A 19,460-nucleotide genomic window follows, 5' to 3' on the forward strand; every position below is an offset into this window, starting at 1 on the left:
ATTATAAAGTCATATCACTACCATATTTAAGCATATCACTACTATATTTGGGCATATAACTTTTTTTTGTAGAAATAGCTTAAGGTAAGATAACACTAAGGTAGGTAATTTACGTTCTAGTCTGATGAACTTGAGCAGGCCTTTGTAATGTTTTTCAACACGTATTCAAACAAGGCCATATACATGGCTGCAGTCGCGACTAAAAAAAACAAAGATATATTGAATACAATATCTGTGCATAAAAGAATATGTATTAATATGAATAAATGCCCTGAAGCTTTTTTTAGGGTATAATGGTAATGTGTATAATCAAATAAATTATGATAAAATACAGTAAGCCTTTATTTGATGGGGTTGTTTATTCTCTAAACAATGTTCTATAGGGGCGTTTATTAGAGGAAGCTGTAACAGCTAATATAAATGTGACAATAAAATACTATATAAAAATATTAAAAATTAATAATTTACTATATTGTTTTGATGGGTTTTATAAATAATAAATTGATGATAACAAAATTGATTATGAAATTAAGGCATGTGTGGCCATAGATACGGTGGTCTATAAAAAACATTAAATTTAAAATTTTCATTACATACATTTCTATCACAATGGCATGTTTCTATGTACTATCTATGTATAGTATTATGCTTTTGGTTTCACTCGGCAAAATGATTAGCACAAATTGAAAGTATTGGCTATTTCCATCTTCTAAATCCATTTCTATCGCTAATTCTAGAAGTTTTTGTCTCTAATTAATCAGAGCGCAGGAAATAAATTATCATGAGTCCATATCAAACAGTTGAGCAGACATGTGATCAAAGTTAATAAATCTTGCAATTGAAAATAAGGGTAGTGCAAACAAAAACATTGACGAAGATAATAAAACTACTTGTTGATCTACCAGAAGTAAACGAACATGAATCATTCCCTGCTTATAAAAATTATGTTGTGCTTCATTTCTTTGGTTAAATAAAGTTGATCCCTGCACCACAAATGATGATAAAATTCCTCCAAACTGCAACATTACAATCGAATTTTAAATGAACTGAAAGGAAAAGTAATAATATTAATTTGGAGATATCATATTAATAATATAGTATTAAAAGTGCTGAATTCTAATATCCCGACAGAAAAACTTCAGGAAACTGAATTCATTTTTTGTACGAAAAGAGATATTGTTATCTTACTATAATTCCATTATTCTTGGTTAATATAGCTATTGTTTGGTTTGCTGGGGTGGAAACATCTCACAAGGTGATAGGGACAGACTACAAAGGTTGGTTTGCTGGGGTGGAAACATCTCACAAGGTGATAGGGACAGACTACAAAGGTTTGTTAATAAGTTTGAGAGGATTATCGGTACAGAACTGCAATCGGTCTACCAAGAGCGATTAGTTGGTAACTTCGATGACGTAATGTCTGACGAAAGTCACCCGTTGCATTCGACTATTAGCAGTTGCATAGTACAACGGAGCGGTAAACTGAGGGTACCGGCGGCTAACACGAACCGATATCCCAACTCTTTCATTCCAAGAGGTATTGGCCTTTTCAATAGAAGATATGTTGTTATTAGTTATATTCTTTTGTCTTTAGTTAATTCTGTTTTTATATTTTTTGAGAGAAAAAGCTAAGAACACTGTAATTTCCAAATTTATGGATGAATAAAGCGATGTCTATAACCATATTTGGGAGGCAGAAATGCGGAATCTGTTTGGCACACCATATTCAATGGTCAATTCTTATGAAATACATCACAGCCTTAACCACTCGGCAAAGTTAGGTATTAGGGAGCTTGAGATTTACAACGACCGAAATACGTCTTAGATATTTGGACGTGTGTCTTCACCTCGACAGAGGTTTAAAGATTTCTAGGTCCAAGCGATGACCAACGAAACATTGATTGACCTGAATTGAAAAGCTCCCTATCATCTGAATACAAGCCTTCAAAGTCTTAGTTCAGAAACCATGGGTTTTAATATCTAGCCATGTACGCCATCTTTTTCGGACCAAGGTCTCCCTTTATAGGGCTGCCTCCACAATAGTGGTGTCCCCTCAATAGGACTGTACCCTCAATAAGGCTGTCCTCTCAATAGTGGTGTCCCCTGAATAGAACTGTCTCCTGCATAGAGCTGTCCCCTCAACAGGACTGTCTCCTGCATAGAGCTGTCCCCTCAGTAGGGCTGTCGACTCAATAATGGTGTCCCCTCAATAGTGGTGTCCCCTCAATAGTGGTGTCCCCTCAACAGGGCTGTCCCCTCAATAGTGGTGTCCCCTCAACAGGGCTGTCGCCTCAATAGTGGTGTCCCCTCAACCGGGCTGTCCCCTCAACAGGGCTGTCCCCTCAATAGTGGTGTCCCCTCAGCAGGGCTGTCCCCTCAGTAGAGCTGTCCCCTGCATAGGGCTGTCCCCTCAGTAGAGCTGTCCCCTCAGTAGGGCTCTCCCCTCAGTAGGGCTGTCCCCTCAGTAGGGCTGTCCCCTCAGTAGGGCTGTCCCCTCAGTAGGGATGTCCCCTCAGTAGGGATGTCCCCTCAATAGTGGTGCCTTCTGAAGGAACGTCCCAATTGAGAGGTTCTACTGCACAGTGCTATTAATCATATCTGTTCTTACTTGATGAAGTCAGGTGCTTTTGAAATGACATGTTCAAATTCAGCAAAGGACAGGTGGTCATCGTCATCAAGATCAGCCTCTTCAAAAATCTAAAAATAAAATTGAGTTCAATCATTTAAACATAAACTAGCTGATACCCATCCTATCCTCTCTGTAGATGTTGTGATACAGCACATGTCTGTTAAGCTCTGTCTAGACTATCAAGCTGGTTTGACAAAAAGTGTGATGTGCCAAAAGTATGGTAGTGATATGCTAAAACATGGTAGTGATAGACATCATCATGTCCATATAGGGGTACATATAACATTTTTGTTGTCATATAAAGTTTGATAATGTAGACAGTATTTTTTTGCTTGTGGGGACTGCCTCCTCTCAAAGAATATATGTAATTGTCGTAGGTAGTATTCTTGATTGTATAAAGTACATGAGACAACGTGCAGGGTCATGTCCATATATATATATGGGCACATCACATTTTTTTTTCCCAACAAATTTGATAGTGTAGACAGAGCTTTACTTCATCATAGGAAATATTTAGGACTTGTTAAATCAGATGAGACACACATGTGATGGTGTATTATATATTTTGTATAAATACAGAATCTAGATATAGAATGGTGAATCGGTAAGTGTATCCAATTGAAAATATTTCACTTTACATTGTTAATAAGATGTTGCATATCCTCGTCATTTAACGTCTGTTCACCGGTCAATCTATTGATGACCTCTCGAAGGTCACTACTACCAATAAAATCATCCTCATCAAAATCTTTTAAAAAAATTACAGAAATTATTATTATTATTCTTGTTTGTTATTCATATACAGTATTGTTCTTGAGCAGTTACTATTTCAAGTTATGTTTACACTATGACACAAGTTCTGTACCATAAGTAATATTAGCAAGATTTCTGTGTGGACGATAATTTAGCAGACCGTAACAACTTGTGTACCTTAGACACATCACACTCATTCATCTACCATCTCAAAACAAAAGATTGATAAAAACTGTTGCTGGGTGGGTAAGAGTACAATCATGTATGCGACTATACTCGGTTATTGTTATTACTGGTATAGATTTTTTCTTGTACACAATTTCAATGTTTGGGAAACTATGGGAAAGGGTACACAGAAGCTTTGGGAAAAAAGAATATGTATATACATGTGAACACATGTTTGCATAAATTGTTGACATGGTTGGAAAACATTTAGGGCACAAAGTTTTTGACAACCAAGCATTATAGTATGACAATTACCGTAAATCCTGAAAGCATATTCTGCCTTGACAGATTTGGGTGCATTGTCACTGAATACAGACATCATGTCAAGAAAGTCTTCAAAGGAGATACTCTTGTCATCGCTAGACGAGAACGTGGCGCAGATCCGATCCTTGAAGGGGTTCACGTGAAGTTCCGGTAGGGTCAGAATCGTGTCCATACTCAGCTTAGCATTTTTGTCATTTCTTACTTTATCAGGATCAAGGAGATGAAACCTCTTATGAACACTGCAAAAGAGGAATTGACATTATTACTTACAGTGAATATTACATACAGTAGAGCCTCTATAATAAGGGGAAACCTCTGTGTCGCAAAAGTGTTCCTTTATTATTAATAATAGAGTTAAATTATATCAATTTAAGCATTCATTCTGGTTTACTGTACTGTATTTAAATTTCATATGTTGGCCAGGTATTATATTATTTTATTCTTATTTTATAGGGCCTAAATCACTTACTGTAGTATTTCTTTCTTGCTGAAGAATGTCAACTCCTGTAAAAAAAAAATCACAATAAATAATTTAAATATATAATAGGTAGGCCTCTCTAGGCCTTAACTACTTTACTGAAGAACAACACAAGAATTATTATTGTTAATGTTATTAATTTAGGCCCTCCTATATTAAAATAAATATATTATTTAACTACACTTCACTATAGCCTAGGACTAGGTAGCCAGTCTACAATACAAAAATCTACTTCATTTATGCCCTAGGCCCTATTCAACCAACAAGTGTACAAAGTGCCCCACGGTGCCGCCCCAAGCAAGCAAACCTGCTGTGAGACTCAGCGTGGTGGTAGTAGGCTTAGCCCTCTCTAAACTTATTATGCTATTATTTGGCCGGTTAAACATTAATATTTAACAGAAAACACTATATTAGTAATTACCTGATATTCTTCTAATTGTGATTCGGTAAAAACGCTATGAGAACTACCCATTTTGGCAACAAAAAAGACAACTTTAAATGGACTTTGGTCTAAAAAGCGGATGTTGACGAGACGCACGTCAAATCGCCACAACAGAAAGATCAATATTTATTTATTTATTTTGCATAACAAAAAAAATGTAATGGTACGCCCTCAATCCTGGCAGCACCTACGTAAAAACAAAGATCAAGTTGCTACAAATCATCACAATCAGAGAGTCTAGTCATCAAGATAAGGTTTTTTTGTCGACATGTTTTTTTGTTATGCAAAGATCCTTTAAATAACACACGAATCTTTTTTATAAGCCAATGAAGAATTTACTCTACCTCAGTGCACCCGCCTTAATTTAACGAGTTTGCAAATCATATAATAAATTATTTCAAAACACGTTAAATTATGATTGTGTGACGTGTTTCTTGGAATCTAAAAAACTAAAAGGAGATGCGTCAAAATATATAAAAGTAGGAGCCTAAAATACTGATAAATAATTAAATAAAATCTAGATAAATAAATCATAATCCTAACGTCGGATTAATTAATTAATGATACCCACCTAATCGTTTTTACTGATGTTGCAGGGTTTGAATTTTTTTAACCACGTTTTTCAAAATTTGTTTCATTATACTTTCATGCGTCTTAAAAGTGCACATATCTTGACCTTATCCCGTGGAGGTATAAAATAATTCCTTTTTATCCTATCTACGTTATTTTTTAAGGGAAAACTAGGGCAACCATCTGGTTTAAAATGTAAAATCTTTAGTTTCAAATATGTTTCATGTCAGGGAGACTTTTTTTTTTAAATCAAATGTTATAATGCTTTCGATTGTCTTGTTAAAAAATAAAATGAATGTTCGTTTTAAATAACATTCACATAAAGGTCTCATGATAGTATTTTAGATGAAATTTCACAAATCAAACCCCTCTGGGTGGTGGTCCACCTCGGATATGCAAATTAGCCAAAATATCAAAGTTTGTAGTATAGGCTAATCTATAAAATTAATATTCTGCCAATACTGCCCTCTATAATAAGTAGTTGATAAATAATGGCTGCTCCTCAAAAGCCATGGGAAAGAGGAGCAACAAATAATCGTTTATTGACTGGTTATTCGCCCATTGCAAGCGGGTGTTTATTTTTAGATTTATTATAAACTAGACTATTTATTGTAAGCTAGGCCTAGCCTAGCTATTAGAACTAGCTAGGCCTAGGCATAAAAGGCTAGGCCCCTATTCCTAAAGCCTCTGCTCTAGCCTAGCTAGTAGGCTAGCTACCCTAGCTAGTTAGGGTCTTGGCCTAGCCTGTAGGCTAGCCTTATAGTACGGCAAGTTAGGGTAGGCCTAGGCAAGGCTAACTAAGCTAGAGTGTAGCTGTAGTAGTATGCTAGTAGAATAGGCTAGACTAGTAGTACTATAGCAGGCCCTAAAACTAAAAAGTTAGCCTAATAATAATTTAATAATAATAAAGATATTTAATTTACTATGTAACTAGGCCTGTACTACTATCTAGCTAGGCCTATAGTAATTATAATTATTATACAGTATCATAATAGATATATTCAATATATATATTCAATAAACTTTATTGTCAAACTCATGAATGGCTTGAAACTTTGGCTGAAAGTACACACATTAAAATTGTCTAAAAACATTGTCGCACAAACAGTAAAAAAGAATAAAATCACATAAAACTGAGAAAAAGATGTCATATAAAAAGTTAAAAGAGGGCACAAAAAATACAAATTGAGTTAAAAATACAGCTAAAATACTTATTGCGTTTATCTTTTCCACATTACATTAAAATGCCTCATAGCAGATGGCAGAAAGGATCTACTTAGGCGTTCAGTGTTCCAGCGAGGATATGTAATGCGCCCAGACCTGCTTAACGTAATGTACTGGTTAAGGGGGTGGCTAACATCTAACATAATAACTTTAAGTTTATTTGTAAGTGCGTTGTTAACAACTTCATCTGATTTCTTAATATCGTTTCCTATTATCCTTTTGGCAGATTTACTTATTCTTTGTACTTTTTTCATGCATTGCTGGTTTAAATTGTTGAACCAAACTATTGCATTAAAAGTTAAAACAGATAAAATAACAGATTCATAAAATAAAGTCAAGATCCTATTGCACACATGAAATTCTTATCTTATCAAAAAGTACAGTCGTTTATAACAATTTGTGGTAACTAACTTAGTTTTTTCATCGATTACTGTGCCTAGATACTTAAAGCTACTAACAACTTCTACTTCATCGTTTAATATACATAGCTTATGTGTTTTGATACCTTTTCTAAAACCATTTCTTTAGTCTTGTTAGATAGGCCTAGAAAGAGCTCAGAAACTGTGTGGATCCACTTTGTGCATTAAGACGACATATTAATAATAAGTATATTTTAAAATTCTTATGGATTATGATAATTGTTATAATTTTTTGTTATATTAGATCTGCAGGGATGTCTCAACGTGCTTCAGAGTTACCACCATGTTGTCAACCAGGAGGAGGAGGTATGATGGATGGTAGAACCTTAGGCACACCAAGTATAAGCAGAACACCACCTTCCCTACCACCAAGGCAAACTCAGATTGGTGGCTACTCTCCTATGTCTCGTTATGGTATGGGTGGATATGGTATGGGTGGGTATGGCTACGGTGGTGGATATGGTAGTGGGTACGGTAGTAGCTATTCCCCTTATGGAATGTATGGGTCAAGTGGTGGTATGTACGGATCATATGGAGGAGGAATGTACGGAACAAATGGTTCACGATTTAGTGCGGAAAACATGGACAGTGGTTTCAATCAATTTCTACAACAAGCGGAAGAAAACAGTCGTCCTGCATTTCAGTCAATAGAAAGCATAGTGCAAGCATTTGCGTCAGTAAGCATGATGATGGAGTCAACGTTCAATGCTGTCTACAGCTCATTCCGTGCAGTGCTCGGTGTTGCTGATCATTTCTCACGACTCAAGCAGCATCTCGTAAGAGTTTTCACAGCATTTGCAATGTTCAGGACACTTCGTTATTTTGTGAGAAAGTTAATGGTTCTGCTAGGACTCCGGCAGGCTGGCATCCAAGAAGATGTTTGGTCTGAACTGCAGGATGGTGCCTTAGTGAATGAATCAAATCCGGACTTAAAATCTCAGCGGTCACCGTCGTGGCCCGTTTTTTTGTTTTTGGCTGTTGTGCTAGGAGGACCGTATTTAATTTGGAAATTGCTGTGCTCTTATGATAATGAAGCAAAAGGTGATGTTTCTTTTATTTTAACAATTTAACTTGCCAATTGTTACACAGTAGAACCTGGGAGGTATAACAAATCTCCCTCTCCTTTGGGACACCATGTATTTTAAAAACACTATGTCCAATCTCTCTCTCTTCTTTGTTGTGGTCCCCTTAATAGGCTCCATTCCATTACAATTTTGTGTTTTAAAAACTCATGGATAACCAATTATAATTGCATTGTCATGACATTCTAGTTAGTAGAATTCCTTTGAGACCCAACAAAGTGTCCCTTAAATAGGGTGTCTTAAAAGAGGCGTTACAATGTATTTAGGAGAATCTGATGGTACAGTACTTGATGGCAGTTATTTGATTTGTTTTCAGGTGTTGCTTGGGCAAGTGGAGATGATGATCATGTAGTTGGACGTGTTGAATTTGATTTTGAGGCTGCAAATAACAAAGAGGTTACTATTAAAGCTGGTGATGTAATCAACTTGGCTCCCAAAGGTACGTCATTCATTTTCTTTCAAAATTTTACAATGCCTTACTACACTGCATTAGCTTACAATTATTTTAATAATTCCTCGTTTATAGAAATGCAACCGAAGGTTCGCGGTTGGTTATTAGCAAGTAAAGATGGCAAAGCGATAGGCTTGGTTCCTGCAAATTATATCAAAGTTCTAGGTAAAAGAAGAGGGAGGAAACATGTCCAATTGGAACAGCAGCAGATGCAGACGACCATTGATGCAACACAATCAGCAGCAGTGGGAGGAATACCACAAGCAGAAGCAGTCACGGATTTACAGACAGATTCTCAGTTTGATCAAGTATTTCCTGATGTGACACAGGACAATGAATTATCCTCCAGTCAAGGGTTCCATGCCACTACTGTGGGTAATGAACCCAAAAGAGGATGTTGTAAATCAAAGGATGGTAAAAACGTTGCGCCACTCTCAACAGAGAGCGTTGGATTATCTTTTAAACAAGAATCAACAATGGATGTCGCCAATGAAGCGGACGTATAGCAGTAAATGGCGATATATTGCTGTAAAAGGGTGAAATCAAATCCTGCAAGTTGATTAAGCATTATTAGAGGTCAAATCAACCTGATCGTGATTGGATTGGCCTTGTATCCATGCATGGATGAACTCATTCTTCCATGCTCCATGGACGTAGCTAAACATTTTTGATATGTCAAAGACAATCAAGAGAGGAAGAAATTGAAGCTGTATTCAAATTGATATATCAATCATTCATATATAATCTATCTTTAAAATTTTAAAAATTTATTAAAATAAAACTATTTTGAATTGACCATCATTTGAATAATACTACAGTATAATATACTAATATTTGTAAAAGCAATTCAAACAAAAACGTCATAACTGGATTCTGTTTACCAGCAGTTTAGTGTCCCTTGCCACGTTGAAACACCGGTTCCCGTCTGATCACCGAAGTTAAGCCAACTCTGGGCCTGGTTAGAGCTTTGATGGGAGACCACCTGGGAATATCGGGTGCTGTATGAATATGATGCTGGGGTCCCATAGGCATTTGATACCAGCACTGCTGACTATTATGGCATCCCCTCCATCTAGTATCTGCCTCAGACGTATTTGCTTGTGCCTGTCCTCTGGTCAAGGTGGGCACTGGACAAGAGAAGCCCTTGGTCAATGCCAAAGATGATTGCAAACAGTCCTGGCTTACTGTAGTTTCATCCATCATTCAGATTCACAATCATGTCGGCCATAAAATGAAAACAAAGAGACCAGCTAGTGCACCTCACAGGTTAATAGCTTTTCTTTTTTTTTTTTTTACTTTTTTTTAACCTATCAATGTTTGAAAACGTTAAAAAAAACACATACATACAAAAATCATTAATTTAATAGATTGTTTATTCAGTACGGTTTGTACAGTAGTGAAATCATTACAGCTGTGATAGTAATACATTTATAATCTTTTGATGAATAAAGATGTAATTATGAAATTATTGAGGCAGCATGGCGATTTGTGTAAATAGAAACGAGTTCTTTATAAAGAATCAATTTTATAAACGGTTTTAAAAACCCCAATTGATAACTGTCTTGATCATGTGATAATGGTCTTGATTATCAAAAACTCAATTTGACCTCACCTTTAGAAGGTCACTGAATACAATTGATATTCTCTAAAATATAGTACTATGAAAAGTCCAATTGTGGGATTACCAATTACCGCAACATTTCTTGGGAGTTTCAGATACAAGACTACAGAGATAACAAAAATACTTCTTCCAAGTATCGCAGTACGATTTAAGCAGACAGATTAACAGACCGAGCAAGTTAATATTATAAATGCTTTATAAATCTTTACAGGTATATGCAATTATTCAATAATAATAATCTATGATATATATTATACATAATACTATATACGTTTCATATAATTAATGATTAATTAATAAGCTTAAATTGCAAGCATGACGGTATTTTTTACCTCTATGAATAAAAGATACTTATCGAGTGGCATAAAATGTTGCATCTTCCTTAAATATGTTCCACATTCACTCACATATGTATTTGATAAATGCATAAATCCCTGAATTTCTACCTTACAATCAACAGACAATGTTATCAAGTCAAAATGTTAAATACTGTAATGATTGGATATGGATTTAATTTCAGAATAGTAATTGATAAATTTGATTGTTAATACCTTAATTTATTTTTCAAGGTTACGTGTTGTGAACGGAATGATTGAATATAATAATGTATTGATACAAAAATTTTACGGGTTTTGTGCTTGTTCTATCATAATACAACATTTTAGCATATAGACAAGCCCAACATCAATTGTAAGCATTTAGCTAAAACTAGTGAATAGTCTATCTGTAGGTCATTATTAAAGCTACTGCAGCCAGTCTCAGCTTCTACAGCAGGCATTATTGGAATAAATACTCAAAAATGCCATCTGCCATTTTAGAAAGGCGGCAAAGACCAATAATAATAGTTCAATCTTATATAAGCAAGCTCTCAATGAGCTGAACATTATTACCCCGGTCATTTTTTGGATCAAACATATATGGAAACATACTCTGATAATAATGCAGCTAGTAATCAGTGCAAAGTTGTGTCTTGATCTAACCGGGTACCCATTTTATACAGCCTCGATCTCAGCTTCAACATAAACACCTCGCATAATAAGCATGTGAAGCCCAAAGGCTCATGCCATCTTCAGACAAGCAACATTAAATCCATCACCACGGTACCTATTCACAAGGCCTAGTAGAGTCTGTTTTTTATGCATGCTCCTGGATGACTCCAGTTCATATAGGGTACACAGGTTGAATAGAAGGCCTTCGTCTAGATACTTCTCTGGGTCCTTATGCACAAGGCTTTCAAGCGATGCCAATGCCTCTCTTAACTTTCCCATGTAGAGCTGACACACCGATAGGTTGTTGACGGCCTGTTAAAAAGCATACCATGAAATTACACTTTAAATTATGCGTTACAAGACATTTTAAAATTACTTAAAATGAAATGTATACTTACTTACTTAAAAGTAACAAATCACCTTATTATTCTGCTTTAATATATAGTATGAAAACTTTCATAGCAATTGTTGTTATATATTCAATAGAATTTCTTCCGTGTAAATTTATTCATGTCAATAATATTCATGTTATTACTGTATTATGCATATTACTGTATTTCACAGTACAGTCTAGGGGCCTGGCTAAAAAATGTAGTCAAAATTATGGGGTAGGATTAATACTAAATAGATATACATATACAATATAATTAGTCACTTTATTATTGCTGTCAAAATACAATTTTTCCCTTTCTAAGCTATTTCTGTTCTTTAAATAATGAATGAACTTACTATATGGTTTGTCGGTTCTTTCTCAACAACCTCTAAAAACAGTTTATATGCCTCTGGGTACATGTGCTGAGAGAGTCGCATCAGAGCTCTGAAATAAGAAAAAAATAATCTGTGATTGTCTCATTTGCTTGAATTTTGTTAGTAAGGATTCCAGTTATTAGTAATATATATTTGTTAATTTTATGTTTTACGTAGAGTTGAGGGTCTTGTGTGCTACTGTATGTATAAATGAGGGAGATATAAAATATTATTATTATAGTTATTTTATACCTCCCTGTATAAATCAAGCTCAGTCATTCTTCCTTAGTAAATTACACTTTATTTACACTAATTTATTATAGTGTGAATTGGGTAAGTTGACCAAGAGGTAGTCGCATAAAGCATTCACACTGGACTTCATTCTCACCTGTTCATTGATACCTTTACCATTGGTTTATCTCTCTTTGTTGTACGGGTTTCTAACTCATGAAATGCTTTTTGCGCAGACTTTAAATCACCAAGCTAAAATAAATTACAATATGTTTATTGAACCTGTTGAGTAAAGTGTGGTTCCCGCTAGAATGCAACGCAACCTGTAATAAAATGCCCTTCCAATAATTGTGTTTTCCCCATCTGTGTGAACTAAAACCTGCTTGTTGCGCATCAACTTTGATCTGGTTCACACCACGTATTTGGCTATGCGCTGTACTTTGTTTTCCTGTGTTGCGTGAAATCAAACTGATTTCCTGTAGCGATATTTGCATAACTGTTGCATCGTCGGTTCCCATATGTGATTACGCAATACAACACTTTGTGTCGATACCTTGCACTGCGTTCTAGTTGGAACCACGCTTTAATGCTTGTGACAAAGGCTCCATTTGAACTCTAGTAAATCATAATTTATTGTAGTTTGGTTGTTCTCATGCTTGCTTACCAAGAAATGTTCTTTCTTATATTAACTATAGTGATGTATTGTACCAACATGAGAATAAAAGTGTGGCTGCCATTTGACAACCATGATCATGCAATTGTTCTTCCGTCATGGTTACAACCTCACTTCATACTGTAACAAGACTTAGTTTAGTTCAAGTTTACCTGTAAATGTATTCGTCCAATACCGGATAGGAGTTCTTCATCATTGCTTTCATCTTTTTCAAGTAACAATTCAAATATGGTGGCTGCCTTATTAAAATCCTGTAAAATAAATGAATGTTTTTATATGTTTTTAAATAAATAAATAAATATGTTTTTAAATAAATAAATATGTTTTTAAATAAATAAATATGTTTTTAAATAAATAAATATGTTTTTAAATAAATAAATATGTTTTTAAATAAATAAATATGTTTTTAAATAAATAAATATGTCTTTAAATAAATAAATATGTTTTTAAATAAATAAATATGTTTTTAAATAAATAAATATGTTTTTAAATAAATAAATATGTTTTTAAATAAATAAATATGTTTTTAAATAAATAAATATGTTTTTAAATAAATAAATATGTTTTTAAATAAATAAATATGTTTTTAAATAAATAAATATGTTTTTAAATAAATAAATATGTTTTTAAATAAATAAATATGTTTTTAAATAAATAAATATGTTTTTAAATAAATAAATATGTTTTTAAATAAATAAATATGTTTTTAAATAAATAACACAATTCTAATACAAAGTAAATATATAAATTAAATTTATCAAACTTTTTTATCAAACATTTCATTTATTATAAATATGTGTGATGATCTAAACTCAACACATAACAGAACTTAAACACCCCATTCAAAGTGACCAATGACTAACACAGTGCAGTTACTTACCTTCATAGCCAACAGACAATTTCCAATTGAATATAAAATTCTTTTATCTCTTGAATTCCACAGTTCAATCGAAGCTATAAAAATACAAAATTTATATCAAAATTGTTGTTGCCAACAGCCCAGGATTAATGTGACAATTTACAGTGAAATGAATGAGTTTAAAAACTGTATATGTTTAAACACTACAGCCAATGGGTTCTGCTGGAAAGGTATTGGGATCGGCCATCATAGACACTTTGCATGATTGTTTAAGAATAAGGACAATATGCCCTAGCTTTACAAATGTCGTGCCTAAAAGTGTAAAAAATACAATTTGACAACCGTGAAGAGCTTTTAAATTGAATCTAATAGATGAGATATAAATTGCAAAATGTAATTTTATACCTTTTTTACTTTCTTCTTTTAGTTGAACAGGACTACCATCTTCAGCAAGCCCTTCATTTAAGTTTGATAATATCTAAAAAGACAAAAAAAATGTATTCTTACAAAATTTCTGAAAATGCCAAAAGTAAAGTAGGCCAAAAGTCCTGTAGTCATAATAAACAGGTGTGAATCTAGGAAACAGAAATATAAAAATGGCTTTTTTTGTTGGGAAAAAACCATTTACCTAAATTGGGGATCGGTTAAGACCTATTGTACGTCCCTAATCTTATGTCTATAATAATACTGAGGTTCACAGAGTTTCTTGCGTTTATAATCTGGTAGTACACTAAAATATAAACAGGACCTCCTACAGTATGGTAATGATATGACATCATCACGTCCATATATGACATCATCACGTCCATATATTACTCTACTGTAATGTCTATATAGCGGGACTTGCATAGTTTCTTGTAATAACCATAGTTAGCTTTGTGAGGCAAGCCACTTTTTTTAGAAAAGGAGCCATTATAAAATGTTTTTCAGAACTGTTCAGCACCTTCATCACACCATAAACCCACCTCCTTCCAAACCTCAATCTATACTTGATAGAAGTTAGGGCCTACCTTTCCACAAACTCCTTTAATCTTGTAGAGTGTATCAAGAGACTGCTGATGTTTTCCTGCATACTGCAGTAATTCTGCTTTTAAAACACGTAGTGAGAAGGGCACCATAGAACCTGGGAAAACATAGTATGATAATTATCAAAGAACATATTGTCAATACTTCTTATAATGTTGTATTTGTATGAGGTTAGAATACTTTGATCTTAATTTGTCTTTGGACTTTATGTTGTCTTAGTTAAATTTACAGTAAATAATGATCAAATTAAACCTTGTAATGAAATAAACTTTAAAAGTCAAGTTTAATAAATGTACAATGCTGTTCGCATTGAATTTTTAAGGTTGGTTAAAGTAGCATGGTAAATCCTGAACAAATTTAATTGGGAAATTTGACCAAGAAGAAGTTACTAAAAGCATTCACAGTCCTTTCTTAAGGCTTTGTCTACACTATCAAACTATATGTGACAACAAACATGTGATGTGCCCATATATGGACATGATGATGTCATATCAATTATCACTACCGTATTTGGGCATATCACTACCGTATTTGGGCATATCACTACTATATTTGGGCATACCACTACCATATTTGGGCACATCACACTTTTTTGTCAAACTTATTGATAGTGTAGACAGAGCTTTATGGCAACAATGAGCCATCTTTACCTTTTCTTCCAGGATACAGATCTGGATAATATTCAAAGTACAAATCAGGCCTTTCAAAATCTCCAAATGCATTTGTTTCTGTTTCAGCAACGTTATATAGACGAAGCTTCATTAGTAATGCAATTCTGGTCAACCATACCTATGGGTTACATGCAAAAATATCTCAATATTTAGGCCTATCAAACAATATCCATTTACATAGTTTATTAATCTGAGAATGACTAACAGTGCTTGGATTTCCAGCCATATAGATGTTAAATGAAACCGAGTCCACGTTTACTCAAACTGAAAACTCCCTAAAACTTTGTTTACACTATCAAAGATGTGATGTGCCCATATATGGACATGATTAAATCACTACCATATTTACACATCACATTTTCTTTGTCAAACTATTTTGATAGTGTAGACAGAGCTCAATAAATTAATGGGTATGTGACACCTTTTAGATATAAATTAATTTTCTAAACCAACATATTTTGGACCTATCGTTGGGTAGACTTTTAACATAGTCCTTTGTAAAGTAATTATGCCATGGGAGAATTGTGGGTATGTTATCAAATAATGACTTACTTGCAAAGACTGGGGTGATTGTTTACTTGGTAGTCCTACTTGACCAGCACCTTGACCATGGATGGCTAGAATTTGTGCAGTAAGGTCAACAGCTGCTCTCAAACAACCTTTGTCCTGAAAGTATAAGCAAATATTAAAATTTCTTTATTTTTAAAGAGGTAACCCTTCCAATTTAGCCCAGTGGGTTCATTTATATTTAGGGCCCTCTTTAATAAAATGAATTTACAATCTTATTGTACTATTATAGTAAAACTTCTCTAAGTGCTTTCATACAATCTGTTTTTGAGTTGACCAATCAAAAGCAAAGCTTGAATAACCCATTACTTGTGATTTGTCAAATCACTTGCATTGCACTTACGTTCTTGCTTTGCATCGTATTGTAAAGCATTAAAGGAATTTAACATTGTCAAATGTTCAGCAATGGTTAGCAAGTATAATATACTAAGACATACCAACAATTGTTTTAAGCCCAATTCATCTTTGGAGACTTGGTTTGCAGTGAGTGAGGATCGTTTAGTACCTTCTATTTCACCCATGTATCGAACAACCAGTTCGAGAACCGGGTCACCCTATAAAAATTCGTAAAAGTTACGTTAGTGAGCTTTCGATTTGTGATGACCTAGAATCTTAGACTTGCCCCAAGTCTGTATTATCTTTTTTTTTTATTTATTTGTTTTTATTTCGACCGCGAATTTTGTCTGAAAATACACTACTAGAATCTATGCATTATGTCATTTTTCCAAACATCCCTGCTTGTGACATCTGTACACCCAAAAAAAGGTTTAAATGCACTGCGCCTATCTGTGGGAACTGAATCTACAGCTCTGTCTACACTATCAAACTGTGCCCATATATGGACATAATGATGTTATATCACTAGCATATTTGGTCATATCACACTTTTTTTGTCAAACTAATTTGATAGTGTAGACAGATCTTAAGGTGATCACCTCTTACCAGATTCGACCAAATTGTGGTCTGAAAAGATGGACAAATTTGTCTTTAAACCAAACTTGTATAGTATATTTTTTTTTTATCAATTTAAGATATTTATGCTGTTTTTTTACTTCCTGCCTCTCATCATTGCTCGGAGATCCATTAAACATTGTTTTTTACGCTTTTGTGGGACGGTGGAGGGTAAGCATGTTAATCCAGTTTCTTGTAATTTTAACATTAACATGGCTAAATAAATGAAATGCGGTGGTTTAGTTGTAGTCACAATGTTCTCCAATGTTAAATGGCCTGTAAATACATAATTACTGTACATTAAACTTATTATGAATAGTGTGAAAGGTCATTATTCCACTTACCAAAAAATGTTCTAGACTAACACCAGGCATCGTCATATGGTTTTTGTCAATGAACTCTGACCCTTGTGGAGATGTCATTCGTGCAATGAGAACTTGTCTGGTTTTTTCGCTCGGTATCCAAGCATTGTGACGACGATCACTATCACCTCCACTGATGGCGGCAGTGAAGATGTCATCTTGATCACCAGAAGCACTTTGCAGAAATGGAATTGTTGTTGGACTTTGTTGGAATATATTTGGCCGGTGTTGTTCTACTACTGGTTTTGAAAGAGTTTCTGGTTTTGAAAGAGATTCTGGTTCTTTTAAATCTTTATCTCCTTTTTGAAAAGTATTTGATTTTGAGGTGTCAGAGATTGGTTTATCTGAACTTGAGTCATCGGGAATCGGGTCATCAGGACTCTGCTCATCAGGACTTAACTCAGAAATAGTTGTAGCATCAGGAGTTGTGGCAAGACTTCCCTTTTGAGGACTTGATAAGTCAATCTGAAAACCATCATCTTTGCTATCATTTTCAATATTTTCAAATAAAACAGCAGATTTATCCTCCTCTAGTGGAATAGATGCTGCATCTCCCGTCTCATCAGGCTTTGATGACTTCACAGGCGAAAGTGGAGATTCCAAAGAACTTGGTGGCGTGGAATAGTCATAAGACATAAAAGAATCAAAAAAAGTTTTTCCTTCTGCATCAGTACCTTTAACATCTTCTTTAAAAAAGTTACTAACACTTGGTTGGCGTGGAATCACACCTTCTGTGTCACCCTCACCAGTAAACATCCTTCCGGTACCTTCCATTGTCTGCATCCATGTCATCTGACTCTCTGGGCTGCCAATCGGCTGCGACTGGAATCCCTCCTCAGCACAATCTTGGATTACAATCGGAGCCGGTTTATACAGCTTTGTCGATTCTGGTTCTGACAGTGGACTACTCTCATCAGATAGTGAAATGCTCTCTGTCATTGGAGAATTTGCATCAAGAAGTAAATCTTGAGCTTCTGTCAATTGATCATCCACATTGTGTACCTTAACATCTATTTTATGTTTACTTGTGATGCCGCCATCAAATTCTTCAGTTTTGCCATCAAGTAGAGACTTTTGTAATGGTTCGTCTAATGGTACATTTTCACTGTCATCATTGCTGGGAGAACTTTCTTTCTCATCAAGGAGCTCATTGGTGAGATCTGCACTTTCTCTTATTTCAGATTCCATGCCTTCTTTTATTCAATTCTACATATAAATGAAGAGTACAGCATGTGTTATAGTGTAATATAATAATGTTTTTTAGATTGGCGGTTTTCGATGGTTTCGAATCCAGGACCAAATCTATGGGAGCACTGACTGCTCAACCATCTGACTGGCTTATGATGAAATGATGTCATATACTGTATAACCTATTAGTATTAGCAATTGAAAAACAAAAACTGGAATTGCTGTGCCATGCAGCTAGTATGCGCCGCTAGTATTGTCATTGACTCACAAAATAAATTTTTTAAATACCTTAATTAAAATAAATTGCAGTTACAATACCTGCTGCAGCCTCAAGCAAAACAAGGCTCTAGATCATGCTTAGACCTAGTTACACTCTATAGCTACGACATTATATGCCTAGTTACAGGCCTGCAGTAGCTTAGTTTAGAGCAGGCCTAGGCCTAGCCTAGTCTAGCTAGAGGCCGCCCTGCTGCTGGGCCTAAGAAGGAGGCTAGGCCGCCTAGCCTAGCTTGACGAAAAGCCTTTTTAGGAGGCCTACTAGCCTCTACTACTAGCCTACTACCACTAGCCTAACTGGTTAACCTAAAAAAACTGCATAATTAATAAGGCGTAACCTATAAGAGTTAAATTACAATATTTAGTGGTTAGAATACATCCTTTTTTAACTTAATAATAATAATAATAATAATAACTGGTTTGTTGGCTATGCTGCCCTCTAGAGTAAACAAACTCTCAAGATCTTGTCTCGGATCAAATCAATTCACCTTCGATCTTTTTTTTAAAGTACAAAATAAAAACATCAAAAACAAGAAGGCTTGAATGTCGTCAATCCAATCTTTTATTTATTTTAATTCTGAAAACTTCATATTACCAGGAAAGAGTGAGATAATTACAATACCTCATGATACTTAGCATCAAATGTTTTGTTTTCAAGAATGTAAACATTGTTTTGTATTTGTGACGTTCTTAGATATTGAGTAAAAAAAAAAGTTTTTACGAACATTTCCGGTCCACGAGCGAAAGAATATGCAAAAAGTG

General features: G+C 34.6%; 3 protein-coding genes across 3 annotated transcripts; 1 reads left to right on the top strand and 2 right to left on the bottom strand.

Moving 5' to 3' along the window:
• Positions 1-231: 231 nt before the first annotated feature.
• On the bottom strand, positions 232-4,907 carry LOC140062797 (calcium and integrin-binding protein 1-like). Its single transcript, XM_072109130.1, has 6 exons — positions 4,771-4,907; positions 4,341-4,375; positions 3,863-4,110; positions 3,268-3,377; positions 2,609-2,697; positions 232-1,046 (listed from the first exon to the last, which is right to left on the bottom strand). The coding sequence occupies exons 1-6, from the start codon at positions 4,819-4,821 to the stop codon at positions 1,025-1,027; spliced, it is 555 nt and encodes a 184-aa protein (XP_071965231.1). The 5' UTR covers positions 4,822-4,907; the 3' UTR covers positions 232-1,024.
• Positions 4,908-5,852: 945 nt separating this feature from the next.
• On the top strand, positions 5,853-10,388 carry LOC140061951 (peroxisomal membrane protein PEX13-like). The gene is made up of 4 exons (XM_072107974.1): positions 5,853-5,932; positions 7,249-8,045; positions 8,403-8,525; positions 8,613-10,388. The coding sequence occupies exons 1-4, from the start codon at positions 5,853-5,855 to the stop codon at positions 9,041-9,043; spliced, it is 1,431 nt and encodes a 476-aa protein (XP_071964075.1). The 3' UTR covers positions 9,044-10,388.
• A 101-nt stretch (positions 10,389-10,489) lies between these two features.
• LOC140061950 (trafficking protein particle complex subunit 12-like) lies at positions 10,490-19,130 on the bottom strand. The gene is made up of 12 exons (XM_072107973.1): positions 19,055-19,130; positions 17,217-18,440; positions 16,359-16,475; positions 15,907-16,020; positions 15,334-15,472; positions 14,668-14,780; positions 14,063-14,135; positions 13,679-13,752; positions 12,951-13,049; positions 12,283-12,377; positions 11,877-11,964; positions 10,490-11,459 (listed from the first exon to the last, which is right to left on the bottom strand). The coding sequence occupies exons 2-12, from the start codon at positions 18,420-18,422 to the stop codon at positions 11,217-11,219; spliced, it is 2,361 nt and encodes a 786-aa protein (XP_071964074.1). The 5' UTR covers positions 18,423-18,440; positions 19,055-19,130; the 3' UTR covers positions 10,490-11,216.
• Positions 19,131-19,460: the final 330 nt, after the last annotated feature.

Source organism: Antedon mediterranea, chromosome 11 (assembly GCF_964355755.1).
Source record: "Antedon mediterranea chromosome 11, ecAntMedi1.1, whole genome shotgun sequence".
In the NCBI taxonomy this organism is placed as follows: Eukaryota; Metazoa; Echinodermata; class Crinoidea; order Comatulida; family Antedonidae; genus Antedon; species Antedon mediterranea.